At 37.4% G+C, this 26,230-nt stretch overlaps 3 protein-coding genes across 3 annotated transcripts; 2 read left to right on the forward strand and 1 right to left on the reverse strand.

The window, feature by feature from the left end:
* Positions 1 to 1,979: 1,979 nt before the first annotated feature.
* LOC105442432 lies at positions 1,980 to 9,014 on the reverse strand. Its single transcript, XM_030991027.1, has 4 exons — positions 8,853 to 9,014; positions 7,021 to 7,102; positions 4,631 to 4,844; positions 1,980 to 2,391 (listed from the first exon to the last, which is right to left on the reverse strand). The coding sequence occupies exons 1-4, from the start codon at positions 9,008 to 9,010 to the stop codon at positions 2,195 to 2,197; spliced, it is 651 nt and encodes a 216-aa protein (XP_030846887.1). The 5' UTR covers positions 9,011 to 9,014; the 3' UTR covers positions 1,980 to 2,194.
* Positions 9,015 to 16,665: 7,651 nt separating this feature from the next.
* Positions 16,666 to 19,816, forward strand: LOC115926900. The gene is made up of 3 exons (XM_030992510.1): positions 16,666 to 16,742; positions 19,316 to 19,541; positions 19,761 to 19,816. The coding sequence occupies exons 1-3, from the start codon at positions 16,683 to 16,685 to the stop codon at positions 19,814 to 19,816; spliced, it is 342 nt and encodes a 113-aa protein (XP_030848370.1). The 5' UTR covers positions 16,666 to 16,682.
* Positions 19,817 to 22,952: 3,136 nt separating this feature from the next.
* On the forward strand, positions 22,953 to 25,631 carry LOC115926901. Its single transcript, XM_030992511.1, has 4 exons — positions 22,953 to 22,985; positions 23,721 to 23,966; positions 24,698 to 24,802; positions 25,479 to 25,631. The coding sequence occupies exons 1-4, from the start codon at positions 22,953 to 22,955 to the stop codon at positions 25,629 to 25,631; spliced, it is 537 nt and encodes a 178-aa protein (XP_030848371.1).
* The last annotated feature ends 599 nt before the right edge of the window (positions 25,632 to 26,230 follow it).

Genomic DNA, 26,230 nt, shown 5'->3' on the forward strand with positions numbered 1-26,230 from the left:
AGGAGAAAATAAAAAGAAGGGAGTCAATATGATCTAAAATCCATGGGCGAGATTCCTCCCCCCCCCCCCCCGGCTATGAGATGGCCGAAATTACGGGGCCTGTTTTTGGTTTAAAATCCTCATGAACCTATCATTATAAGTTTCTTTATAAGAATCTAGAATGAAATGATATATTGTCAAATAGATCTTGATACAGATTTAATTCATTGTCGATAATATATTTATATCAAGTAGTATACCCCATTTGTTGAGACATGTGTTTATCTTCTTGTTCAAAATAAAAGAGTTGAAAATTATCTTTTTTATCACGATATATTGAGTAGTTTCAATATGTTATTGCCTACAAGTGCCTTCATCCTGTACACAATACCTTATTCATTTGTTACTGTTTCCTTCTTTTCATAATCAGTAACTATTTAGGAGGGGTGGGAAGGGGCATCCAACTAAAATTTACCAACAGATATACAATTCCTGTCTTAAAAGTTTGTAGATATAGCAAGTTATTTTAAAAAAATCCATGGATAAAACCACTGATGATGGGAATGACAATAGTAATTTTAATGTAATATCGTCATCGAAGTGTATTAGGCAAGTTTTCAAATTAATTTGAAAACAATATGTACTGTGTATTAAACTATCTTATGTATTTTTTGAGAGATGTACAATTTCTTTATATTTTGATATGTTATGTAAATCAATGAAGCTGTATGTTTGTTTGTTATATATTTTGTACTGAATGAATACAATAAAACAATGCTACAAAACAAAAAAAAAGTTGTGAAAAAAAATCATGAAATTGTCCCTTTCGCCGGCCGAATATGCAAAGTGCTCATGGTGATGGTTGTCCCCATTATTAGGCAAGTCAGGGGATGATGGTTGATAATGACCGAAGATGAAGATGATAATGGTAAAGTATTGATGATGATGATGATCACGTTGATGATGTTGATGACGATGATGATGATGGAAATGCCGATGATGATGGAAATGATGATGTTGATGAACGTCATATTGATAACAGTGATATATTGTCAACAACGCCTTTATGATGAATTTGCCTATAATTTCATGATTGTTTTTTTGTTGGTAGTGTAGTGTTGTATTTTCCTGAAAATGTGAAGCATAAGAAGACTGAATAAATACCAGGAGAGAGAGTTGCAAATGCTGATGATGAAGCTGGAGAACATGATTCTCGATCTTCCTGTTTGTTTCTTCATCTCCTGGTTGAAGGATGTAAAACTGATTCACTGGAACCTTGTACCCAACCGATTCATTGATCTGTATGTGAAATGACTCATTAACTTATTTCAATCTCACTGCATCATAGTGAGACAATTTTGTATTGAGGAAAAATTCTACCTTGATAGCAAACTACTCTAGATGAAAGAAGAAAAATCAGAGAAGTAGTCGAATGAAATTTTGAATGAAATCGGACAAAAATGAGAAATTTTTTTGAAACTTGTAATTCCTACAGGCATGGGCTCTTGACATTGGCTAAATCGGTAATGTCTCGAGGATGAAGTGGCGGTCAACTCTCCCTTTTGTTCAGACACACAACATTGTTATTAAAAAAATCTAAAAGGTATGATTCAGGAGGGTCTATCCTCTTAATAGGTCTCATAATAATATGATATCCATACTATTTTTTTAGTAGTGTCCGAAGGGAGAAGGCACTAAGGAGAAATACAAAAATTAGTGATATTTTTGCACACGACAAACGGAAGAGTTACCCGTGACTACGTCACAATCCGCTGACTGAGATACGCATAAACTTAGTGATCTCATATTGAAAACATTCATAATGTACTTATTATTGGTCCGATTTATTTCAAATTTTCGCCATTCTCTTTATCTCAATTTTCTTCTTACATACATATGAACTTATTAGAAGGGTTGGATTGCCCTATAATTTTACAAAAAGAGACTAAATACTGAAACACGTATCAACGAGTGAATCTTCCACTGGGTGTGCAACAATAAACATCAAGAGAGGTAAAAGTAAAGGTTGCTGACAGGAAGAGTTGAAAGGTAAAATGCTCAACCTATCCCCAACAGTATGCATCAGACTATGTTACGTTCTGTTGATAGAGGTCTACATCACTATGTATTTCACAGCTATGAATATTCATATTGTGATAATACGTCACATGAAAACAAACACGAAGTCAGACAGACAGAACGACCAATAACTGTTTTAAATTGAAAATGAAATCATTTTCCGTTTCACAAACATACGAACCTGTCTCAAGATTTCCAGCATCGCTAAGTAAAGGTTATCACGTGGTATCGGCACAGTATTGTCCCAACAACACTTCAGCAGATTCCTGAATGCCTGTAGGTAGACCTTAATCACTCTGGCTAAAAGGTCCGAGTCCTTATCACACCAACGAACTGTCAATCGAAAATAAAATAGTTTTTATTTTATGGTCCAAAGGTCGAATTTATCAAGGCTCATTCTATGCTTCAAATCAGTTTAAAAAAAAATTAGTTGTAGTCAATTTATTATGAGTTTCCTTTAAGTTCAAGACTGAGAAATGTTTTTTATTATAAACTAATGACTCCCAGATAATTGGAAAAAGTAGACCCCTACGAACTACATATTTTTAATTGACCTTGATAATGTCATGTTATAAAATCGAAATGTTTGAACCAGACGCGTACGCAGGGGGGGGGGGGGGTGGTGTTTGCGGTTACCCCCCCCCCCTCAAAAAAAATTCTTAAAAAAAAAAAAATTATGTGCTAAACGGTGATTAAAAATTAAATATCGAACTAAATATCGGTCGGCATAATTTTCCAATTTTCGGGACAAAAAAAAATTGCTCTTAACCCCCGCCCCCCCCCCCCCCCCCTCCGCTTATTCAGCGGCTGGCTGAGTCGTTGCGAAATTTTTCCTAAAAAAACTTTTAAAAAAGGATGCTCTTACCCCCCCTCCCCCGCTTATTCAGCGGCTGGCTGAGTCGTTGCGAAATTTGGGGCGCGATATTCAAATTTTAACCCCCCCCCCCCCCTTCGAAAAAATCCTGCATTTGACACTCTTGACCATACAATACTTATACGTAAATTGGAATACTATGGATTGAGGGTTGTTGCTATACAATGGTTTAAAAATTATTTACCAAATAGAAAACAATATGTATGTTATGATTCAAATGAATCAGAATTAGTATCTATAACTTGTGGAGTGCCACAAGGGTCAATCCTTGGCCCTTTGTTATTTTTGATATATGTAAATGATATTTATAATTCATCAAATGCACTACAGTATAATTTATTCGCTGATGACACCAATGCATTTTGTTCCAATTCAGATTTTCAGATCCTTTTAAGAAATATTAACGCTGAATTACCAAAATTATCAAAATTGTTTAGAAGTAATAAACTGTCTTTTAATTTAAAGGAAACAAACTATATATACTTTCAGAACAGAAAAAATAACGATATTCCTGACATTGAAATTACTTTGGATGGTGAATTATTGGAAAAAAAGGAAAGCACAAAGTTCCTTGGTGTTTTGATCAATGAAAATCTGAGATGGAATAATCATGTGCAATATATTTCTAATACTATTTCACGTAATATTGGTATTCTCTGTAAATTGAAACATTATGTCCCTTCAAATATCTTGTTTATGTTATATAATTCATTAATACTGCCTTATATTTCATGTTGTAACATTATGTGGGCAAATTCGAAAAGCAACGTTGACGCCATTTTACTGTTACAAAAGAAAGCCATGCGTATATGTACTGATTCTTCCTATCGCGACCACACCAATCCCTTGTTTTCAAAACTAAAAACTCTAAAAGCTGATGATATACATTTTCTACAAGTAGCAATTTTCATGTTTCGCTTACAAAATGGTCTACTTCCTTCATACTTTTCCCCATTGTTTAATTTGAATAAAACCATCCACTCCTACCCTACAAGGCAAACTGAAAATTCCATTTAAGAAATCCTAAAACCGCATTGGCTCTCAAATCCATTAGACATGCCGGCCCAGACATCTGGAACTCTGCCCATTGTAATAAGAAACCTTAGGACATTGTATTCTTTTTAGAAGGCAGTTAAAACTATGTTATTGTCTAAATATTGATCATGTCGTGTGTAATTTTACTGTATTCATGTTCGTGTGAACATTGACTGTTTATTCAACAATGATGTGTAATCGTCCATGACCTAGCATCGTTTATCCATTCATGAATGAACCTGCATTCAATCAGCAGTTGTATGAGATTTATTGTATAATTACCAACGCTCCTTCTCTCTCCTTTCCTGTTCTTCTCTGCAAGTCACACTCTTTTTTATTTATATTTTGTATTGTTGTATCTAAGTTGAGGGCTGCGGGCACGTCAAGCTACTCTGCTTATTTCTGTAGCCCTCCTGCATCTAATGTATGTTAATTATGCATTCAATATATTTGTTTAATCTTGTTTATTATCTGTATAAAATTATATTCACTTAAAACATTGTATCAAACCATATTATGTTCATGAAAATGTATGATGAAAAAAAGAAAAAAAGATGCAGAAACCAATAAATCAAATCAAATTAAATCAAATTAAATCAATGCCCTGGCCTGAGATATATCAGTGTATATTATGCTTCAAGCCACTTTTGATTTTGTTTTTACCAAGCACTTCGTAGTTCCTCTTTGCTGCTTCATGCATCAAGATCAATGTTTCTGCCATTTCTCTGATGATTCGATCACCCCACTCTTTATCCGGTCTGTCGAAGGCTGGACACTCGAGTAGGATCGGAACTACTCGGAGAAGATCGGATTCGATTTCATCCTTGCATAATTCTGACCGCATGTCCTTCAGGTGCTCGAAGATAACTTCTGCTACCTGCATTAAACATGAGCCAAACGAAAAGAATGAGATGAGGAGTTTTTAAAAAGTAGGGACAATAATTATGAGAAAGATGTATATAAAGAGTTTAGCCATCCTGATTCAAACTGGGCACAATATGGTGAATACGGCGTTGCTAGCCAATGGGCAAGCAAAAAACAAAATAATACACGCCATGGTTGTGACCAACTGATTCAATTTGGTCAAACTCTTTGGCTCTGGGGAAATGGATTAGAAAACGGGCTTCATGTTCATTGGGAAAGCTTGATTCAATCAGTATACTACATGGTAGAGTATTGAATTGAATTGAAAATGGTGTATTACAAACGATACATAGCAGCCCGAAAGCTGAATTGCATATCGATTCACAATAAAATAGCGGTAAAATTTGAACTTACAAAATATACATTAATCTTAACCATTTGAAAGCATAACATAGTTCCAGACAGTATATTATAAGATGAATCATCCTAGGGATGTTGTTATGCAACACTGAATGAGGAAGACAAGAGAGAGAGAGACAAAGAGAGAGAGAGAGAGAGGGGTGGAGAGAAAGAGAGAGAGAGAACGATGAGTGCATGAGAGAAAGAGGGAAAGATATATTATATATATATATATATATAGTGCGATGAAAAAAATGAGAGAGAAAAAGAAATGTTAAACAGGACCTACATTCAATACATTATAACGACAGAAAGTAACTTACATGAAGACATGGATTGAATGGCATATTTAAACTGCCAAAATGAAAGGAGACACATAATTATTTAACTCTTTTTAAATGAAAAGAGGGCGAGCAGCGGAGAATAAATCGAGTACAAAAATGATCAGTAAAACATGGCGGTTAACAAAATATTACAATCGATATTTGGCGGTTAGAGGGGGAAAAGGGAGTGAGAAAAGAAGAGAGAAAGAGACACTGATAATCAGAGAGAGAGAGAGAGAGAGAGAGAGCGAAATTTATTCGTTGACAAAAAGAAAGTTATCAATCTCAAATGTCAATTTTCATGACTTTCTTCTATCTTTGATAGCCTATCTCAAATATACCCCTCCCCGACCCCGTATTTGTCTGATTCCACTAAAGCCAACTTTTTACGAAGGGGTACCAATTAGTGCACGTGAAAGAGAGAGAGAGAGAGAGAGAGAGAGAGAGAGAGAGAGAGAAAGAAAGGATACACAAAAGGGGACATTATTTTTGCCAAACACTTATGCCCGAATTCACAAAGGAGGTTTGTCGACAAACCTTGGTTTTCGTGCGTCATAATGACGCGTTTTACCAAACCAGGTTTGTAAAAAAAAACGCGTCAAAACGCGTCATATGACGTACATAAACCTCGGTTTGTCGACAAAGCTCCTGTGAATTCGGGCCATAGAGAAGCGAATGGAGAAAGAAACAAAACAAAACAAAAACAAAGCAAAACAAAACAGATAGGGAAATAAAAACATGCACATTAAATCTTTGTGCTCAGAGGCAGCGCTCCTGGAGGTCAGGGGCACAGTGCCCCCTCACTTTTTAAAATACCCCTAAAGTGCCCCCTTTTACATACAAAAAAATAGTCCCCTTTTCCTTTTTGAAAACGTACATGGAAATGGTGGATAGAAGCAGAAATATTAGAAAACAATGATTAATGAATGAATGCTTTAGATATCACGCAAGCTAATATTTATAATATTTAGATATAAATGCGGTAATCTATGTTTTAACTGAGAAATCTCCATCGTATCTAAACACTAAAATTTCCCCCTTTCTCAATGTCATAATGAAAGTGGTCACCCATAATGCTTGAAAGAAAAATTATGTTCTATTATTAAAGTGGAAAAAAAATATTTAAATAATATTTTGTTAGCAGCGAACTGAAGAGATATATAGCATAACAAATCATGACCGAATTGCCGAGTTGAAATATAATATATTTGACACTTTGATTTCAGACTTTTTATTTCAGAAATGTTGACTACAATAATCAGTCAAACACAAATGACTATAATGCTTGACTTTAATAAAGTCCTTCGATCCCAATGAATCAATTAGAGAGTGACTCCATAGAAAATCAGTCATTTTATGCATAATATTAATGTTATTCCCAGAAGATGATGTTTGCAATCATAAAATAAAATAAAAAAGGGAGTTTTGCATACATGAATAGTACAAACTAAAAGTGTTGACACGTACCTGTTCTAAGAGTTTGATGTTGTCTTTGAGCAGGAGAAAGGTTTCCTTCAGTGAGTCCATTTTCAAGCCCGCATATTGGTCTCTTTAAATAAAATAAACATGTAGATAACAATACTTTGAATAATATATATAGATAGACCTACATACAATAATGATGTGGTATAATACTGTTGATTTTTAACAGTCATGCGAGGGCTATAAGCTAAACGTATACTGTGTATGATTATACAATCGAAACCGGGCTGACCACATTAAACTTAAAAAACTTAAAAAACTTAAAAAAGCAGAAACACGAAGTTGCAAACCATCCAGAGACTCCTAATAAATTGCGTTACTGATTAATTAATTATATCATTACAAATCTATATCCTCAGTTTTCTTATGTATAACTGATTTTCTTATAAAATGAAAGATATATGGCGTATATATTCAATTCTGAATGAACGCCATTAAACTATTACCTACAACAACACCATGTGTATGATTATAATTATTAAGATAAATTTCCAATGCATTAGACAATATTCAAACAAATCTGTATAAACTGTAAACCAATACAAGTATTCAATGTCGTTTGTATCGAATCATACATACAAGGTGAAACTCTTCGAATGTTTCACAATTATGGTAAATGGAAGACTCCTTTATGTCATCGATATGAATCCTCTCTGGGCTATACACAATACTTGTTTGCCATGGCAAACTTTAATATTAATAATAATAATATTACCAAGGGAAGATTCATCAGCTTCAGTGATGTTCTTCCTGAAGGCCCTGCCATTATTATAACCCCAGCAATTAACAGGTACCCACTTACACCTGGGTGAAGAGTGGCAAATGTAGATAAATGTCTTGTCAAAAGATGTAAGTGCTTGGCTGAAATTCGAACCCTCAATCCTTATGTTGAGAGTCAAGCGAATGAACCACTATACCACGACACCTTCACATTTGATATGAGAAAGGTGATGGCGGATCCAAGGGGACCATGGGGAACCCCCTCCCCGTCCAAAACTGATGCCTCTTCCTTCTTTTTTTTCTTTGGCAGAATGTATATATTTCAGGGCTAATAACTCATTTGAAAATGTTCCATTAATGAGTATAAATCCACTGAGGAGTCTAAAAAAATTAGAGATCACTTCGTTTTGGATTTGAATCATTTCCAAATCAAAGTGGAATCCACTCCAAGGAGTGGTTTGCATTACTGTCTTGAGAATGATTTCAATAGTGTGTGTTTCTCCTCCAAAACAAAATTGTCCCTGACATGAAACCTGAAAGAGTGCACTCCCATTTCTGTGGATTTAAAGAGTGTGATAAACCTCCTTTTTTCACGTGTGCCACCAACCCCTCTTCACACCCATCAGAAAATCCTGGATCCGCCACTGTTTATCAATACATTCAATTCGATGTGGTTTATTTAAGATAAAAAAATAGTAGTCTACGGAATAATTGCGCAATGTTTACAATTAATGGTCATACAAAAGGATCATCGATTTAAACAAAACAAAACATAATCAACAAAGCATTAATAAGAAGTTAAAGTACAAAATCTTTAGAAATAATCACACTTTCATACAAGAATAAAGCTTTGGAAACAAAATGTTCATCATTATGCAAAATAGAAGTAAAAGATCACTCAAACACTTAGCTGGAAATTAGCTGATTTATCATTATGATGCAGTATCATTAGAAGACAAAATATTCTGAATTAATTATTCCAAGATGCATAATCATGTGTAAATCAAAGGTTCAATGTTGGATATAAAAGAAATAAAACTATATGGTTTGTAATAATTTATAAACATAAAGGAAACATAGCTAGTAAGTATCCTTACCCGAGCCTAATGAAATCAGTATCTCGGAATGCTTCTACCAGACATCTTGGTTTCATCGCTGTAAACAGCTCGGATCGTTGCTTCTGAGTTAGATCAGCTCCAGGATCTAATCTGAAGATACTCTCCAGTACTATCTTGGAATTGGTTGCCATGGTCATTGGTTCCTGAATATACTTTCTTTAAAAAAAAGAGTGAATTTTCAAAATCACGGACGTCACTCCTCTGGAGAGTGAAAATGGAGTGAAAATAGAGTGAACATTCACTCTTTTTTCTTAGAGAGCACTCTAAAATCAATCGATTTTCACTCCTAAACAAGTGATCACGGACGTCACTCCCAAGAAAGTGAAAAAAGAGTAAAAATTCACTCTTTTTTTTAAAGAGAGTATCCAGCTGAAGATGTTTTCAAATTGAAATTAAAAGCAAAATATATTTATATTTTTTCCATCTTTTCAACAAAAATGAAGTTTTCCGTGGTATCCAATACAGAATATTTCATCCAGTCTTCATTAATGCATACGCGGATCTATCAGGGAAGGGGCTACCCCACTCCAAAGTCGGTCTCTTCAAAGTCTACACACGCTAGGTTACCCAGCAGTTGTGGAATTTCATCGTTTTCAAACATGCAACCCCCCCCCCCTCCCCCTCCCCCTCCGCCTGCACATTTCTAATAACCCTATAGCAGTCTCTACAATGGAGATGGATTGAATTCCTGCAGACTGGGAATAGTCAAAGATGGACGAAAATAAAAACATATTTGTTCCTTATTCATGTTTCCATACAGAATATTTGAACAATAAATCAATCACTGATATTGATAACACCAAACAAATATATCAAAATGGTGTCAAATAAGTACCTTAAATCCTAGCTTTCAAATGAGTATGAACGTAATTATTGTACGTACCGTGATATGATCCTTCTTAGTCAGTGTACTGCTACGTGAATATTATGATAATGAACAACAGCAAAAGTGTGTACAAATAGACGGGGCTGAATTGCGCTCGTACCATAATTCATAACACCAAGCACAGCGCCGTATGGTACGTTCATTCCCACATACCGTACATGCAATGCGGGGAATCCCCGGCTCGCTAATAATAGTAGATGCGTAATCTCTTCGGTCATTCATTTACAGAAAGGTTTGCATTGCGACATTGGCATGTGCAATCTGGACTGACCTCGGAAGACAATGTATTTGACTTTTGTAGAGTGTATGTATATTGATGTGTGTTCTTAGTTCTAGTTCGGTTACTGTGTGTTTGAGTGGCGGCATTAGCTCTGAGGGTATTCACAACACCGTCACAACACAAACCAAATTTCCAGCTTCAATCAAGGACCAACACTGTATTTGGCCTGAACCATAACCATCATCCTTAACCTAACACAAATAAAACCAAATTGCAAAACTAAATTTAACCGTACACGTCTTAAAAATATATCCCTGAGCGAATGCGGATCACAAACTATAATGTCAGTTATTATCTTTATTTTCCTCTTTGAAAAGCATCAAAATAGACCTAGACCCTGGTCTTTTCATGGATCGTATGGTGACCCTTTTGTAGGTAGTAAGACGTTTGTTTGTTGTTTTATTCTTGTAAGGACATCATACAATCCATGATATAATATGTATGTTCACAGGGACCTCTTACCCCCCCCCCCCCCCCCCCCCCCACCCCCCGCTTATTCACCGGCCGGCTGAGTCGGCCCTAAATATTTCCCTTAACCCGCCAGTGCTCGCCACCCCTATGAAAATACCCTGGCGCCGCCCCTGCCTACAAACAGTCAAATGCACGGTCTTGTGAGGTCATTCTAGATTACACATGTCAATGTCGCAATGCAAACCTTTCTGTTAATAAATGACCGAAGAGATTACGCAACTACTATTATTAGCGAGACGGGAATTCCCCGCATTGCATGTACGGTATGTGGGAATGAACTTCGCACGTACATGTACCAACTATGCAGTATAATATCATTATAGTACTGCGCCTGATGTTATGAATTTTGGTATGAGCGCAATTCAGCCCCGCTATTTATACACATTTTTGCTGTCGCTCATTATCATAGTATTCACATAGCAGTACGCTGCCTGAGATTGTGTACTGACTGAAAAGGATCACAATTATCACGGTACGTAAAATAATTATGTTCGTACTATTAAAGCTAGGATTTTAGGTACCAACACCGTCTTTATATCTTGTGGTGTTGTTGATAATATCAGCAATTATAATATTGTGCAAATATTCTGTATGAAAGAAGAAACACGGAATAAATATCATTTTATTTTCTGCTATAAAGGACTAAGTCCAGTCTGCAGTGATTCACTCTATCTCCATTACATAGACTGCTCTCAGATTATTAGAAAGGTACAGGCGGAAGGGGGGAGGGTTAGATATATTGGATTGGGTTTCTATATTGGATACAATTGGAAACCTCATGGTCGTTGAAAACATGGAAAATTAAAATATTTTGCTCTCAATTTCGATTTCAATTCTGAAACATCTTCAGCTGGATATATTCAGGAAACAATAACCATGGCAACTAATTCCAAGATAATACTGGAGAGTATCTTCCGATTGGATTCTGGAGCTGATCTAACTCAGAAGCAACGATCCGACCTGTTTACAGCGATGTCACCAAGATGTCTGATAGAAGCATTCCGAGATAGGCCTACTGATTTCAGTGAGTTTGGGTAAGAATACTTACTGGCCATGTCTCCTTTATGTTTGCATTACAAAACCTATAGTTTCTGTTTCATTTCCTTTATATCCAACATTGCACTTTGATTCACACATAAGTATGCATCTTGGAATAATTAATTTAGAATAATTTGTCTTCGATACTTCATCGTAATGATAAACCAACTAATTCAGTCAAATATTCGTATTTTATGTCCATTTATACTTTGCAAACATTGCGCAGTTATTCCATGGACTACTACTTTGTATTTTAGATGAACCACGTTGATTTGAATTGAATGTATTGATATACAGTGGGGGGTTCAGGATTTTCTTATGGGTGGGAAGGGTTCCATGACACATGCTCCGCCGACGATTGCTCCGCCGACATTTACTCCGCAAAACGCGACAATTGCTCCGCGACATTTGCTCCGCGACATTTGCTCCGACGTCAAATGCTCCGCCGACAGGTGCTCCGCCGACAGTTGCTCCGCCGACAGTTGCTCCGCCGACAATTGCTCCGCCGACAGATGCTCCGCCGACAATTGCTCCTCCGACAATTGCTCCGCCGACAATTGCTCCGCCGTCAATTGCTCCGCAAAACGCGACAATTGCTCCGCCGACATTTGCTCCGCCGACATTTGCTCCGCCTGAAGCGACACTTGCTCCGCCGACATTTGCTCCGCCGACATTTGCTCCGCCGACATTTGCTCCGCCGTCAATTGCTCCGCCGACAATTGCTCCGCCTGAAGCGACAATTGCTCCGGTGACATATGCTCCGCCGACAATTGCTCCGACGACATTTGCTCCGCATGAAGCGACACTCGCTCCGGTGACATTTGCTCCGACGACATTTGCTCCGCCCAAAAAAGTGTCCCATTAAATACAAATGCTACTAGTACTACGACAAATGCTTCGCCGACAATATTTTTTTTTCACGGGTTGTTTTTGTTTCTTTCTTTTTTTCTTCATTTTTTGAATGCATTTCATGACATTATGTAAATGAAATGAAATGAATGAATGTTGATAATGTGGGAGGAAAAAGCAGTTGCCTAAAAGTCATTTCGAATATACTGAAATAACTTTCCATCTATCACTGTACGTCCCACATAATGTACACTAAACACTCATTACATGTCATGGGAAGTTTTGTTTTTTTAAAGTAGAGCAGCAAGCCACATTCCCCAATACGCGCATACCTCCTAGTTAATTTCAAACAGCTCATCAATATGTAAGACCTGAAATTACCTCAATGAAAGAAGACTAATAACATGAGAGGAAAGAAAAGAGCAAAAAAGACAACCGTTTTTTGCTATTCCCCATAATGTTTGATTTAAAAAAATAAAAAATAAAATTATAGCTACTTACGCAAGTTCTCCGGCGAAAGATAATTACTCCGCTCAAAATCTGTTTCATGTGTTACTCATTAGCTGATCCAAAGCTCAAGGCTATCTCTCTCTCTCTCTCTCTCTTTCTCTCTCTCCCATGCTCCTCCTTTTCCTGTTTACACCGTTTTCTTGTCTTCTTTGCTCTTTTCTTTCCTCTCATGCTATTAGTCTTCTTTCATTTCCATCACTTCTTCTCTGCTCCCCCTCTCGAGTTCTATTTCTCTCGTGAAATTGAAACGTAAAGTAATACAATCATGTAGTACATTCTTGTTTAGAATAATATTTTCAATAATATCCAGTCCATTTTCTAAAGGTTTCTTTCCTTTAGTTAAGTGTATGTAGCTTTAATATATATATGTTAGTGTGCAAAACACTCCGTTTCATTCGAGTACTTTGTTTTCACTAAATAATTTAAGGGACTCACGAAGCCACCGGAAGAAGAGCAATTGGCTTATCATGAAGAACTAACATCAAACTGCAACAAAATGATTTGTATAAATGTGAATAAGCAGAAAGGCTGCCATCTCATTTTCCCGTCTGAATGGGTTCTCTTCCTTACGTATATAAGTGCCCTTATTTTCTAAACTTTTTTTTTATATTTGTGTGTTTATTAAATTTTCAATCATATAAAAATTACATATTTACAAGTCATTGGTAATAATTAGACAAACAAAAAAAACCAATATGTATAAGAACAACTAACAATAATGAAAGGACAAGAAAGTTATAAAAAAAAAAACATTATAGTAAAAAAAAATACACTGTACACATATAAATCATAGTTTGAACTCCAGTGCATAAAGGGGAGTGAGGGGGCACAGGAATAAAAGTTAAATCAACATGAGTATCATAAGTCAAATCGCCATTTCTTAAAATGCAAAACAAGCTTGTTCCTTTTTTTCGCTGAGAAATATTCAATATCTTTTTGTTTCTTTATAAAACTCTTAAAAAGATCAACACTTGGTAAATCCCCCTTACTTATTTTCTAAACTTCCATGATGACCTATTACATTGTATAATGCTTTACCTAGTAAGATGCATTGATCAAGGTAATTTCAGGTATTACATATTGATGAGCTACTTGAAATTAACTAGGAGGTATGCGCGTATTGGGGAATGTGGCTTGCTGCTCTACTTTTTTTTAAAAACTTCCCACGACATGTAATGAGTGTTTAGTATACATTATATGGGACGTACAGTGATAGATGGAAAGTTATTTCAGTATATTCGAAATGACTTATAGGTAACTCCTTTTTCCTCCCACTTCATCAACATTCATTCATTTCATTTCATCTACATTATTTCAAGAAATGCATTCAGAAAATGAAGAAGAAAAAAAGAAACGAAAAAAATAGGTGTAAAGAAAATATTGTCGGCGAAGCATTTGTCGTAGTACTAGTAGCATTTGTAGTTTATGGGACACTTTTTGGGCGGAGCAAATGTCGTCGGAGCAAATGTCGGCGGAGCAATTGTCGCTTCAGGTGGAGCAATTGTCGGCGGAGCAATTGTCGGCGGAGCAAATGTCGGTGGAGCAAATGTCGGCGGAGCAAATGTCGGCGGAGCAATTGTCGCTTCAGGTGGAGCAATTGTCGGCGGAGCAATTGTCGGCGGAGCAAATGTCGGCGGAGCAAGTGTCGCTTCAGGCGGAGCAAATGTCGGCGGAGCAAGTGTCGCTTCAGGCGGAGCAAATGTCGGCGGAGCAAATGTCGGCGGAGCAATTGTCGCGTTTTGCGGAGCAATTGACGGCGGAGCAATTGTCGGCGGAGCAATTGTCGGCGGAGCAATTGTCGGCGGAGCATCTGTCGGCGGAGCAATTGTCGGGGGAGCAACTGTCGGCGGAGCAACTGTCGGCGGAGCAACTGTCGGCGGAGCATTTGACGTCGGAGCAAATGTCGCGGAGCAAATGTCGCGGAGCAATTGTCGCGTTTTGCGGAGTAAATGTCGGCGGAGCAATCGTCGGCGGAGCATGTGTCGGGTTACCGTGGGAAGAGGAGTTGGTGGCACATGTGACAAAAGGGGGTTTGCCACACACTTTAAATCCACAGAAATAAGAGTGCACTCTTTCAGGATTCATGTTAGAGAAACCATTCTCAAGAGAGTAGTGCAAACCACTCCAGACATTGGAGTAGATTCCACTATAATTTTGAATCAATGAATACAACAAATAATGAAGTGCAGGGGCGGATCCAGGATTTGCCGATAGGGGGGGGGGCCTAAAATGTGAAAATCGCGCCGACCAATATCTCGCTCAGAGGGGGGGGGGGGGGGGGGGGTAGTGATCATAATTTTTTCCCTCGTATTTGACCTCGAAAATGTGAAAATCGTGCCGACCAATATCTCGCTTAGTGGGGGGGGGGGGGGGGGGGGGGGTAGTGATCATAATTTTTTTTCTTCTCGTATTTGACCTCGAAAATGTGAAAATCGTGCCGACCAATATCTCGCTCAGTGGGGGGGGGGGGGGGGGGGGGGGGGGGAGTATGCATCATTTATTTTTGTATTTGACCCCGAAAACAAAAAAAGCCAGGGTGGGCCGGGCCCGTCGGGTTCCCCCCCCCCCCCCCCCCCCCTGTGGATCCGCGCCTGATGAAGTGATCTCTAATATTCTAAACTCCTGAGTAGATTTCTACTCCTCCACATTCATAGACCATTTTCAAATGATTCATTAGACCTGAAATATATATATATATATACTGACAATGAAAAAAGGGGGACAAGGCATCAGGTTTAGATGAGGAGGGGGTTCCCCATGCTTCCCTGGATCCGCCATCACCTTTCACATATCAAATGTGAAGGTGTCGTGGTATAGTGGTTCATTCGCTTGACTCTCAACATAAGGATTGAGGGTTCGAATCTCAGCCAAGCACTTACATCTTTTGACAAGACATTTATCTACATTTGCCACTCTTCACCCAGGTGTAAGTGGGTACCCGTTAATTGATGGGTTATAATAAGTGCAGGGCCTTCAGGAAGAACATCACTGAAGCTGATGACTCCTCCCTTGGTAATATTATTATTATTAATATTAAAGTTTACCGCGGCAAACAAAGTATACCCCGGAGAGGATTCATATCGATGACATAAAAGGAGTCTTCCATTTACCATAATCGTGAAACCAGGCGCGTACGCAGGATTTTTTCAAGGGGGGGGGGGTTTTTAACATTTTTAAATCGGGCCGAAAATTTCGCATCGACTCAGCCAGCCGCTGAATAAGCGGGGGGGGGGGGGGGGGGGGGAGGGGTAAGAGGACACTTTTTTTTTTTTTTTGGTCTCGAAATTTGAAAATTTGACATTTTGCTCCGTTGGGGGGGGAAAAGGTCGCCTTTTTTAGGTCAGCCATGGGAATAATTTTTTTTTTTTTTTTTTTTTTTATTAAAAAAAAAAAAAAAAAAAAAAAAAAAAAAAATCCCAAAGGGGGGGTTTTAGGTTTTTTTTTAGGGGGGTTTATACACAAAAAAATATCAAAGGGGGGGGGGTTTAACCCCCCAAACACCCCCCTGCGTACGCGCCTGCGTGAAAACATTCGAAGAGTTTTACCTTTTTTATATATGATTCGATACAAACGACATTGATTACTTGTATTAGTTACAGTTTAAACAGTTTTGTTTGAATATTGTAAAATGTATTGGAAATGTTATCTTAAAAATGCTAATCTACACAGTATACATTTAGCTTAATATAGCCCCCGTTTGGCTGTTAAAAATCAACAGTATTATACCACTTCATTATTTTATTTAATTTGAAGAGACCAATATGCGGCCTTGAAAATGGACTCACTGAAGGAAACCTTTCTCCTGCTCAAAGACAACATTAAACTCTTAGAACAGGTACGTGTCAACACTTTTAGTTTGTAACATTCATGTATGCAAAACTCTCTTTTTTATTTTATTTTATGATTGCAAACGTCATCTTGGGAATAACATTTAATATTATGCATAAAATGACTGTTTTTTATGGAGTCACTCTCGAATTGATTCATTGTGATCGCAGGACTTTGTTAAAGTCAAGCATATAGTAATTTTTGATTGATTGAGTTTAGTCAACATTTCTGAAATAAAAAATCAAAGAGGCAAATATCATATTACAACTCGGCAATTCGGTCATGATTTGTTATGCTATATATATATATATATATATATCTCTTCAGTTCGCTGGTAACAAAATATTATTTATAAAAAAATTCCACTTTAATAATAGAACATAATTTTTCCTTCAAGCATTATGGGTGACCACTTTCATTATGACATTGAGAAAGGGGGAAATGTTAGTGTTTAGATACGATGGAGATTTCTCAGTTAAAACATAGATTACCGCATTTGTATCTAAATATTATAAATATCATCTTGCTTGATATCTAAAACATTTATTCATTAATCATTTTTTTCCTAATATTTCTGCTTCTATTCACCATTTCCGTGTACGTTTTCAAAAAGGAAAAAGGGTCTATTTGTGTATGTAAAAAGGGGCACTTTAGGGGTATTTTAAAAAGTGAGGGGGCATTGTGCCCCTGACCTCCAGGGGCGCTGCCTCTGAGCACAAAGATTTAATGTGCATGTTTTTATTTCCCTATCTGTTTTGTTTTGCTTTGTTTTTGTTTTGTTTTCTTTCTTCTCCATTCGCTTCTCTATGGCCCGAATTTACAGGAGGTTTGTCGACAAACCGAGGTTTATGTACGTCATATGACGCGTTTTGACACGTTTTTTTTACAAACCTGGTTTGGTAAAACGCGTCAAAACGCGTCATTATGACGTACGAAAACCAAGGTTTGTCGACTAACCTCATTTGTGAATTCGGGCCTATGTGTTTGGCAAAAATAATGTCCCCTTTTGTGTATCCTATCTTTCTCTCTCTCTCTCTCTCTCTCTCTCTTTCACGTGCACTAATTGGTACCCTTCGTAAAAAGTTGGCTTTAGTGGAATCAGACAAATACGGGGGCGGGGAGGGGTATATTTGAGATAGGCTATCAAAGATATTCATGAAAATTGACATTTGACATTGATAACTTTCGAAGCGTAGTCAGGGGGCGGTGGGAGCGGTCGCCCCCCCCCCCCCAAAAAAAAAGAGAAAGAAGAAAGGAAGAAAAAAGATTAAGAGTTGAGAACGGTACAACGAATCGTCTTGTTTTTTTAATAATTTAATGAAACGTCAAAGCTTCCGCGCTTCGCGCGGGAGGGGGGGGGGGGGGGAGACTGAATTCAGACAAGGCTTAGAGTCGAGAATGGTACAACGTGTGTGTGTGTGTGTGTGTAATTGGGGTTTTACAGACGTGTATCAATCAGATATGATTATTTACGTCTGGGCACCGACTTTTAACGTCACCATCCGAAAGACGTGACTCAGTTTCGAACCTGCGTCCTCGGCTGAATCAGTTTGTAACTTCCACTGTTAGCTGGATTACAGGCGCACGCCACAAAGACGAATCGTCTTCTTTCTTTAGTAATCTAATGAAACGTCAGAGCTTCCGCGCTACGCGCGGAGGAAGAGTAACTTGATTTAAACAAGGATTAAGAGCCGAGGACGGTACAACGAATCGCCTTTTTTTCTCTAATAATTTAATGAAACGTCAAAAGAAAATGAATTTAGACAAGGATTAATAATCGAGAACGGTCCAACGAATAGTCTTCTTTCTCTAATAATTTAATGAAACGTCAAAAGACATAACTTCGTTTCGTTGACAATCAGCCGTAGACGAAAGACTTCATGCAAGGCTGATTGTCAACGAAACGGAGTTAAGTCTTTTGTCAATTCAGCTCGTTGCTACGGCAGGCTGCCAATGAAAACGATTTCGTTTGATAAAATTATGGAAATACAAGCACTACTTTAAACAAACAGAACTTTGTCATTCCTTGCGCATTTTACCTGACTCAACTTTCTAGAAATGTGATTATCTCTCTGAAATTCAGATACCTTCCGCCAAATGACTTTTTGGTTTTCTCTCTTTACATTTTTTTTAAACACTCATGCGTACAATTTGCATCATATGAGTTGCGTCAAAATGAAAGAGGATTTAAGCTTTCCAAACAATTATGTCATTTATTAATTATAAATGTGACTAAGCTATGATAAAACATCGACAATTCTCGGTTTCGTTTTTTCTGGGACGCACTGTATATATACATCTCTCTCTCTCTCTTTCCCTCTTTCTCTCCACTCTCTCTCTCTCTCTCTCTCTCTTTCTCTCTTCTCCCTCATTCAGTGTTGCATAACCTCATCCCTATAGGATGATTCATCTTCTAATGTACTGTCTGGAACTATGTTGCTTTCAAATTTTTAAGATTAATGTATACTTTTGTAAGTTCAAATTTTACTCCTATTTTATTGTGAATCGATATGCAATTCAGCTTTCGGGCTGCTCTGTATGATTTGTAATTGCTTATCGTTTGGCTCATGTTTAATGCAGGTAGCAGAAGTTATCTTCGAGCACCTGATGAGGGACATGAGTGACATGCGTTCAGAATTACGCAAGGATAAAATCGAACCCGATCTCCTCCGAGTAGTTACGATCCTACTCGAGTGTCCAGCCTTTGACAGGCCGGATACAAAGTGGGGTGATTGTATCATCAAAGAAATGGCAGACTTCTTGACATGGATGTATGAAGCAGCGAAGAGGAACTTCGATGTGCTTGGTAAAAACAAAATCAAAAGTGACTTGAAGCATAATGTTCCCTGTTATTATCTCAGGCCAGGGCATTGGACCCACTACTGTCGTTCAAATATCTCGATTTTATAACATTACATTATTACGGTCCATTACAAATATGAAGTTCATAGGGGTCAAATATTTGCAATTTCCTGGGAATCATTACTTAACGACATAAATACATTTTGTAGTCTTGAACTTAAAGAAAAATCATCACATATTGACTACAACTGGGTGATTTTAGACCGATATGTAGCATAGAATGGGTCTTGATAACTTAAACCATTGGACCATAATATAAACTTCTTTATTTTCGATTGACAGTTCGTTGGTGGGATGATGACTCGGATCTTTTAGCCAGAGTGATTAAGGTCTACGTACAGGCATTCAGGAATGACCTGAAGTGTTTTCTGGACAAAAATGTGTCGATATCACGTGATAACATATACTTTGCGGTATTGGTACTCTTGAGACAGGTTCGTATTCTAATTCAATTTTCAATTTAAAACAGTTATTGATCGTTCTGCACGTCTGACTTCATGGTTGTTTTCATGTGACTTATTATCGTAATGTTAATATTCATAGTGTGAAATGCATAGTGATGTAGACATACTGTAACAGATCGTAACAAAGTAGCAAAGTGATTATCTGAGGCATACTGTTGGGGATAGGTTTAAGAAAAAATACCTTTCAACTCTTCCGGTCAGCAACCTTTACTTTTACCCTCTAGAGGTTTAGTATTGTTGCACATCCATTGCAAAATGTGCACTCATTATGGAGTCCCTATTTGTAAAATTAAAGGGATTTTTTTCTTCTTTTTGTAATAAGATCATTTGTATGTAAGGTGAAAAATAAGAAAGTAGAATGGCGAAAATTTGAAATAAATCGGGCCAATGATAGGGAAATTATGAATGTTTGAAATATGGGATAACTTAAGTGACTCTCACACTCTGCCGTGTAGGCCTACCGTGTGCCACCGTGCGCGAAAATGTCTGCGGACGGTGGAGAACGGCGAGGGCACACGGTGGTTCGTTATCAAAGCGGGCAACACGTTAATAGGGCGTTGGCGCTTATTTACACCCGGTGGGACCGGCGAAAGTTTTGGGCATGTTCAAAACTTTGGCCGGCTGGCACCGGCCGCAAGTAAGCGGCAAGAGGACGGTGTTGAACGGTATGAGGACGGTATGAAAACGGTCACACTGTATGAACGCGTTCACTACACGCTCATAACCCGTTACAGAACGGTGATGAAAAATGGAGAGCGGACTGACCGTTGCCGTTCAAATCGGGGTATTTATGGCAGTCGTGTCATGACGTTAGCAGTCCGGGGACTCGCTCACAGGACGCTCCGAGCGGTGAGGGGACGCTAAGTGACTGGTAGGTGGCTGCTACAAACCCGGTGCACACGTTCGAGACCCGGTATGGGCCCGGTATGGAAACGGCAAAAATTTTCAACAAAAGTCAATCTGGGCGGTGAAGACGGTAGAAGCACGTTCAACACCCGGTATGCGCCCGGTGAGAATGGTCAGAAGATGGCAACGAAACGGTGAAAAGATTAATTTTATGAATTTTTTTTTGCGGCCGGGGACAAGTTCGCTCAAAACCCAACGTTCTGGACTCTGTTTTTTTTTTTATACATGTTTGAAAACGTGAAAATTTAGTCATTTTTGTGTTTGAACAACAGGGAAAGATGACCCCCATATATCCCCGAGACATTACCGATTTAGCCAATTTGAAGAGCGCATGCCGGTAGTATTCACAACTTTAAACAAAAAATCATATCTCAAGTTTGTCCGATTTCATTCAAACTTTCACCAGTCATATACTTCTCTTGTTTTTCGGCTTCCCCCGAGAATAGTTTGATATCAAAGTAGGATTTCCCTTTAAATACGTGTCTGTGGACCTGCTCAATGTAATATTGTCTCACTATAATGGTTCAATGAGATTGAAACAAGTTGATGGATCATTTCACATACAGATCAATGAATCGCTTGGGTACAAGGTTCCAGTGAATCAGTTTTACATCCTTCAACCAGGAGATGAAGAAACAAACAGGAAGGTCGAGAATCATATTCTTGTGCATCATCAACAGCATTTGCATCCCCCTCTCCTGGTATTTATTCAGTCTTCTTATGCTTCATATTTTCTCGAAAACATTACACTGCACTACAAAAAACAATCGTGAAATTATGCAGTAGGCTTACGGCTGCACCATGTGAGAGTAGGAGGATTAGAAAAGGGATGTTGGTACTCTTTCTTGTGTGCGTGTAGTAGTCCTGAAAAGGACTCATGGTAGTCCTAAGAAAGCTTTCTTGAGCTAATATAGTTCTAAAGAGAACTATAACGCCGGTAGGAGAGGATAGGTGGACAAGGTGATAGGAGAGGCTCAACGTTTCCAATATTTTGACTATCCGTCCTCACTCCTGACGACGGATAGTCAACCTAGTTAAAACTGTCCCTTTTGCAGCCAACCTCAAATTCTGTAGAACTTTGCAGGAATTATGAATATGTCATGTATGTCCTATCTGTGAAATTTAAACGTTAGCAGTGTCCTCTTATTCAAATTATGCAAGGAAACCCGTTTACTTGCTAGACCTCACTGTCAGACACTATTGAGTGACTGACTGGCTTTTTTTCTTCTTTGGTAATAACATACATGAAAAGAGTTGTAAAGGGTACATGAGCGTTTGTCTACATCAATAACCCACTTCTTGTGATGGCCAAGATTAAACTGATTGAATCTTTGTGCAGCATAAAACGTATGACCATTCGGTACAATTGTCTGAAAATCAAGACTATTACTTTTGGGCTCTATAGCCCTTAAGTCGATTTGACAACTAATAGTCGTTATTTTCCCACTTGAAGACATTTTCCAGCCCCACCTTTTTTAGGGAAGTTCTAAATTAGTATTATCTTTCAAATGCAGTTGGAATTTAACTTTTTCATTTTTTGGCCTGCAAATGGGACATAGTACCTTTAAGACATACATTTTATATATGTCGGTAAATCTTAGTTGGATGCCTCCCTCCCATCCCTCCTGAATAGGTAGTTATTATGAAAAGAAGGAAACAATAATGAAGGCAATACAGTATTCAAACTACTCAATATATCTTAATAAACAAAGATCACTCACAACTCTTTTACTTTAAACAAGAAGATAAATACATATGTTAATAAATGTGGTTACTACTTGATTTTAATATATTATCGTCTGTATCAAGATCTAGTTGAAAATGTAACATTTCATTCTAGATTCTTATAAAGAAACATATAATGATAGGTTTGTGATGATTTTTAGCCCCAAACAGGTAATTCCGAATCCTCTGATCTCACCCTTGGATTTGAGCTTCCATTAGGTAATCTGCTTTTTCTACTGGATGTACATCTGAAGTGGAAAATGCTGTGTGTGGACTTTGACGATGCACGTAAGGTATGTGTAAAGTTCTATTCATTGACATAGTCAGGCCAGGGAAGCAGTAAATTTCTTCTTGATTTCTCGATAAATGAATACTAGATTTAGTGAATTCAAATAAATGTCAAACAATGGTTACTATCTTTATTATTCTACTTCTCATAACCATAAACTAATTTATTTAAAATGTGTTAATGAAAACGCGAGTAAAAGATGAGTTGGCAATTTCAGTTTCAATTTTATTTCTTGATCTGAAGGAACAAAAATGAAACCGGTCATAGTGAAGAAGTTAACTCTCAAGGATTTTTATTATTTGTTCTATTAATATATATATATATATATATATAATTTGTATAGGCGTAGTAAAGAATGTCACTTATACTTGTAGTAAGTAACGAATGTTTGTTTCATCAAAACAAAACCAGAAAATAGTTAGAGCTTTATCTTTTAGAATATTTTTCTTGAAATTCTCGTTTTAGGGCATCTCACTTTCAGATATCCCAAATCATAACTTTTTCCCCTCGATTTCTATTAGTTTCTTTTTTTCATTTTGTGTGTGTTGTTAAGACATATGGCTTACCCAATCGCTTATCTTTCATGCTTGAGTTAATGGATTAACTATTGCCAATATTTGTTTGCATTATAAAAACGTTACAGAATAACGTTTATTCATTATCATCATGACCTTCGACGGTTACACGGCTGGGAAGCTTATTTTGTTTCAAATATTGTTTTACCCTTGATACCCTATAGCGCCACCACAAGCAGACACTTAAACTGAAATTTGAGGAAGCTTTTCGGAATTTGGCACCGAACCCAGTTGCATCAAATCCGAAAGTAGCACACCTTTGTTTCGAAATTGACGACGACAAAGAGAAGGTTGTTGAATCGGCTATCTCGAAGGTTAAAGGTAAAGATGAAACGTTTCTCATGCTCCCGTTCGAAGTCCATTTCAAGGATAACATATCTTTGGGTGTAAATGCTGGTGGCCCCATGAAGGTAAATATGAACACCCTTTCACACGATCGCAGCTACTATCGAAACATCAACCGAAGGCAATTTCAATAGCCTCGTGCGTCACCTATATAAATGTGTGAACATGATGATGACATATTACGTAATCTGAACATTATTTATATTGGACTCACAACAGCGTATTGAAATTGACCTAGAGTTAATTTTCGAAAATATTTGCGATCGTGTTAACTTAACTTTATCTTAAAAGATAACATGCAGACATTCTTAAGTTCAAGGACTTATGCCTAAGTTTTCGACGTCGTCTGAACAAGAAAAGTTTTCAATCGCTGTGATTGTAGGCTTTGGAGAAGAAAACTACGCTGAAAATGTCTCACTTATTTACTAAACCCGGATAATATTATACATAATGATGGTCAAAAGAATTACACGCCGCTCTGTAACCGGTTTCCTCGGAATTGATAAGACTTAACAAGACGTGATACAACTTCTGCCGAACCCCTCTTTGTAATTTCATATTAGTTGTACAATTGTGTGTTATATTGCTTTTTCTATATAAGATTCGAGATGAAGAACCTGAATAACCAATAAGATATTTCAATTTCTATATTGCAATCTATACTGGACCGTACTTTTTAAATTTAAGAAAACCAGTATTAATTATTAGCTGTTTTCGAGCTTGGATACTTTTTGTCATTTTGGGTTTTATTTTGTTTTGTTTGAAATGTGTCTTTTCGTTTATATTTCTCGTAAAGGAATTCTTTTCCCGACTGTTCGAAGAGCTCTTCAATGTTGAGAAGCATTCCATCTTCAAGAAACTCAACGATTCTCCTTCGTGTACGACATTGTGGTTTAACAAGGTCATTATCGAAATCAAATTTCCATCTTGGAAGTAACCATTATTACTAATCTCAATCTATTGTGAATGCAAGATGATTATAGATATTACTGGGGTCAAAGGGAACACGAAAGTGTCCTCCCCCTCCACTCTCTAAATCTTTCTATTTAAAGTACATATTTTGCTGTATAGAGAATTCCACATGTACATTGAAATGCTTTGCATGATTCAATCTACAATGCCAATGCGCTGAAAGTGCCTATTTTACCCCCCCCCCCCCTCCAATATAAAAACCCTTCTTGCTTACCCTCACAGTAACTTTTGAAAGCCTGTCGTCATCCGCTTTTGAATATATTGGTTTCTAATTTGATTATTCGACAATGAGTAATTGTGACCCAGTGTTCAGTGAGTGGGTTCGAGACTCAGGCAGGAAAGCTAAATGTCCAAACGGGATCAATATATTGACTATATAAACAGAAATTTACAAACTATATTATTACCATGCGCATGAGTACAGATCTATATTTTGCACCACCCCCATATACATAAAGTTTGTTGGCCAAGAGAAATATGCCTTGTCAATTTGTATTTCGTGCAGGAATGTTTGTACTGATCATGGAATTAGTGTGTACCTTCATTGGAATCAAAACACCGTGTAATTAAAATTTGTATTTTTCTGTATTTAAAACTTATCATAGGATTCTAAGGACCTGGACAAATTGCGAGCAGTCGGGAAGCTGTTCGCTCTGATGTTCTACAACAAGGTCATCGTCACGATGCCGTTTCCTCTTCTTTTCTACAAGAAACTGCTTGGAAATAGGTACACACCCAATCAACAATCTTTAATTTAATCGAAGGAAGACAAGGAAGTTATGTGTCTCTAATATTTGCGGGCCAGGGGTATAAATTTGTATCATTTTCATTTGTATTCTTGAACTGGAGAGCTCATTGATACATTTTCATTTTTTTTAAACATTTCAAAATAATTTTAAGTCTTTGAGAACTAACACGAGATCGAGCTTTCCCGACTCGTTTCTCCGATTACCTTACGGGTTGTATTCCGAGTTTGTTGGACAGATAGCTCGTTATCAAACTCCACAAGCTCTTGGATAGAACATACCAAATAATGATTACACATACATAATATTATAAATAAATGGATCTGGAATACATTTAATGTAAGAGTTGGCTAATTAATAGAGAAAGGGAAAATGTGGAAGAGAAAGAGAGAGAGAGGGTGAGGGAGGGTGCGCGCGAGATAGATAGATAGAGAGATAGCGAAGAGAATAGAAAGTCAGAGAGAGAAAAGAGAGTTATCCATCTCATATACATTTCAAATCATATTTGAGGATGCAATGCTCATTATATACAGTTTACAACTATTTATACCTCTTTTAAATTTGATGTACTGGTTCAATTAGGGCCTTTGTTGAATACTTTTAGATGTAAG

The sequence above is a fragment of the Strongylocentrotus purpuratus genome, unplaced genomic scaffold, assembly GCF_000002235.5.
Source record: "Strongylocentrotus purpuratus isolate Spur 01 unplaced genomic scaffold, Spur_5.0 spur5_scaffold_2, whole genome shotgun sequence".
Taxonomy (NCBI): domain Eukaryota; kingdom Metazoa; phylum Echinodermata; class Echinoidea; order Camarodonta; family Strongylocentrotidae; genus Strongylocentrotus; species Strongylocentrotus purpuratus.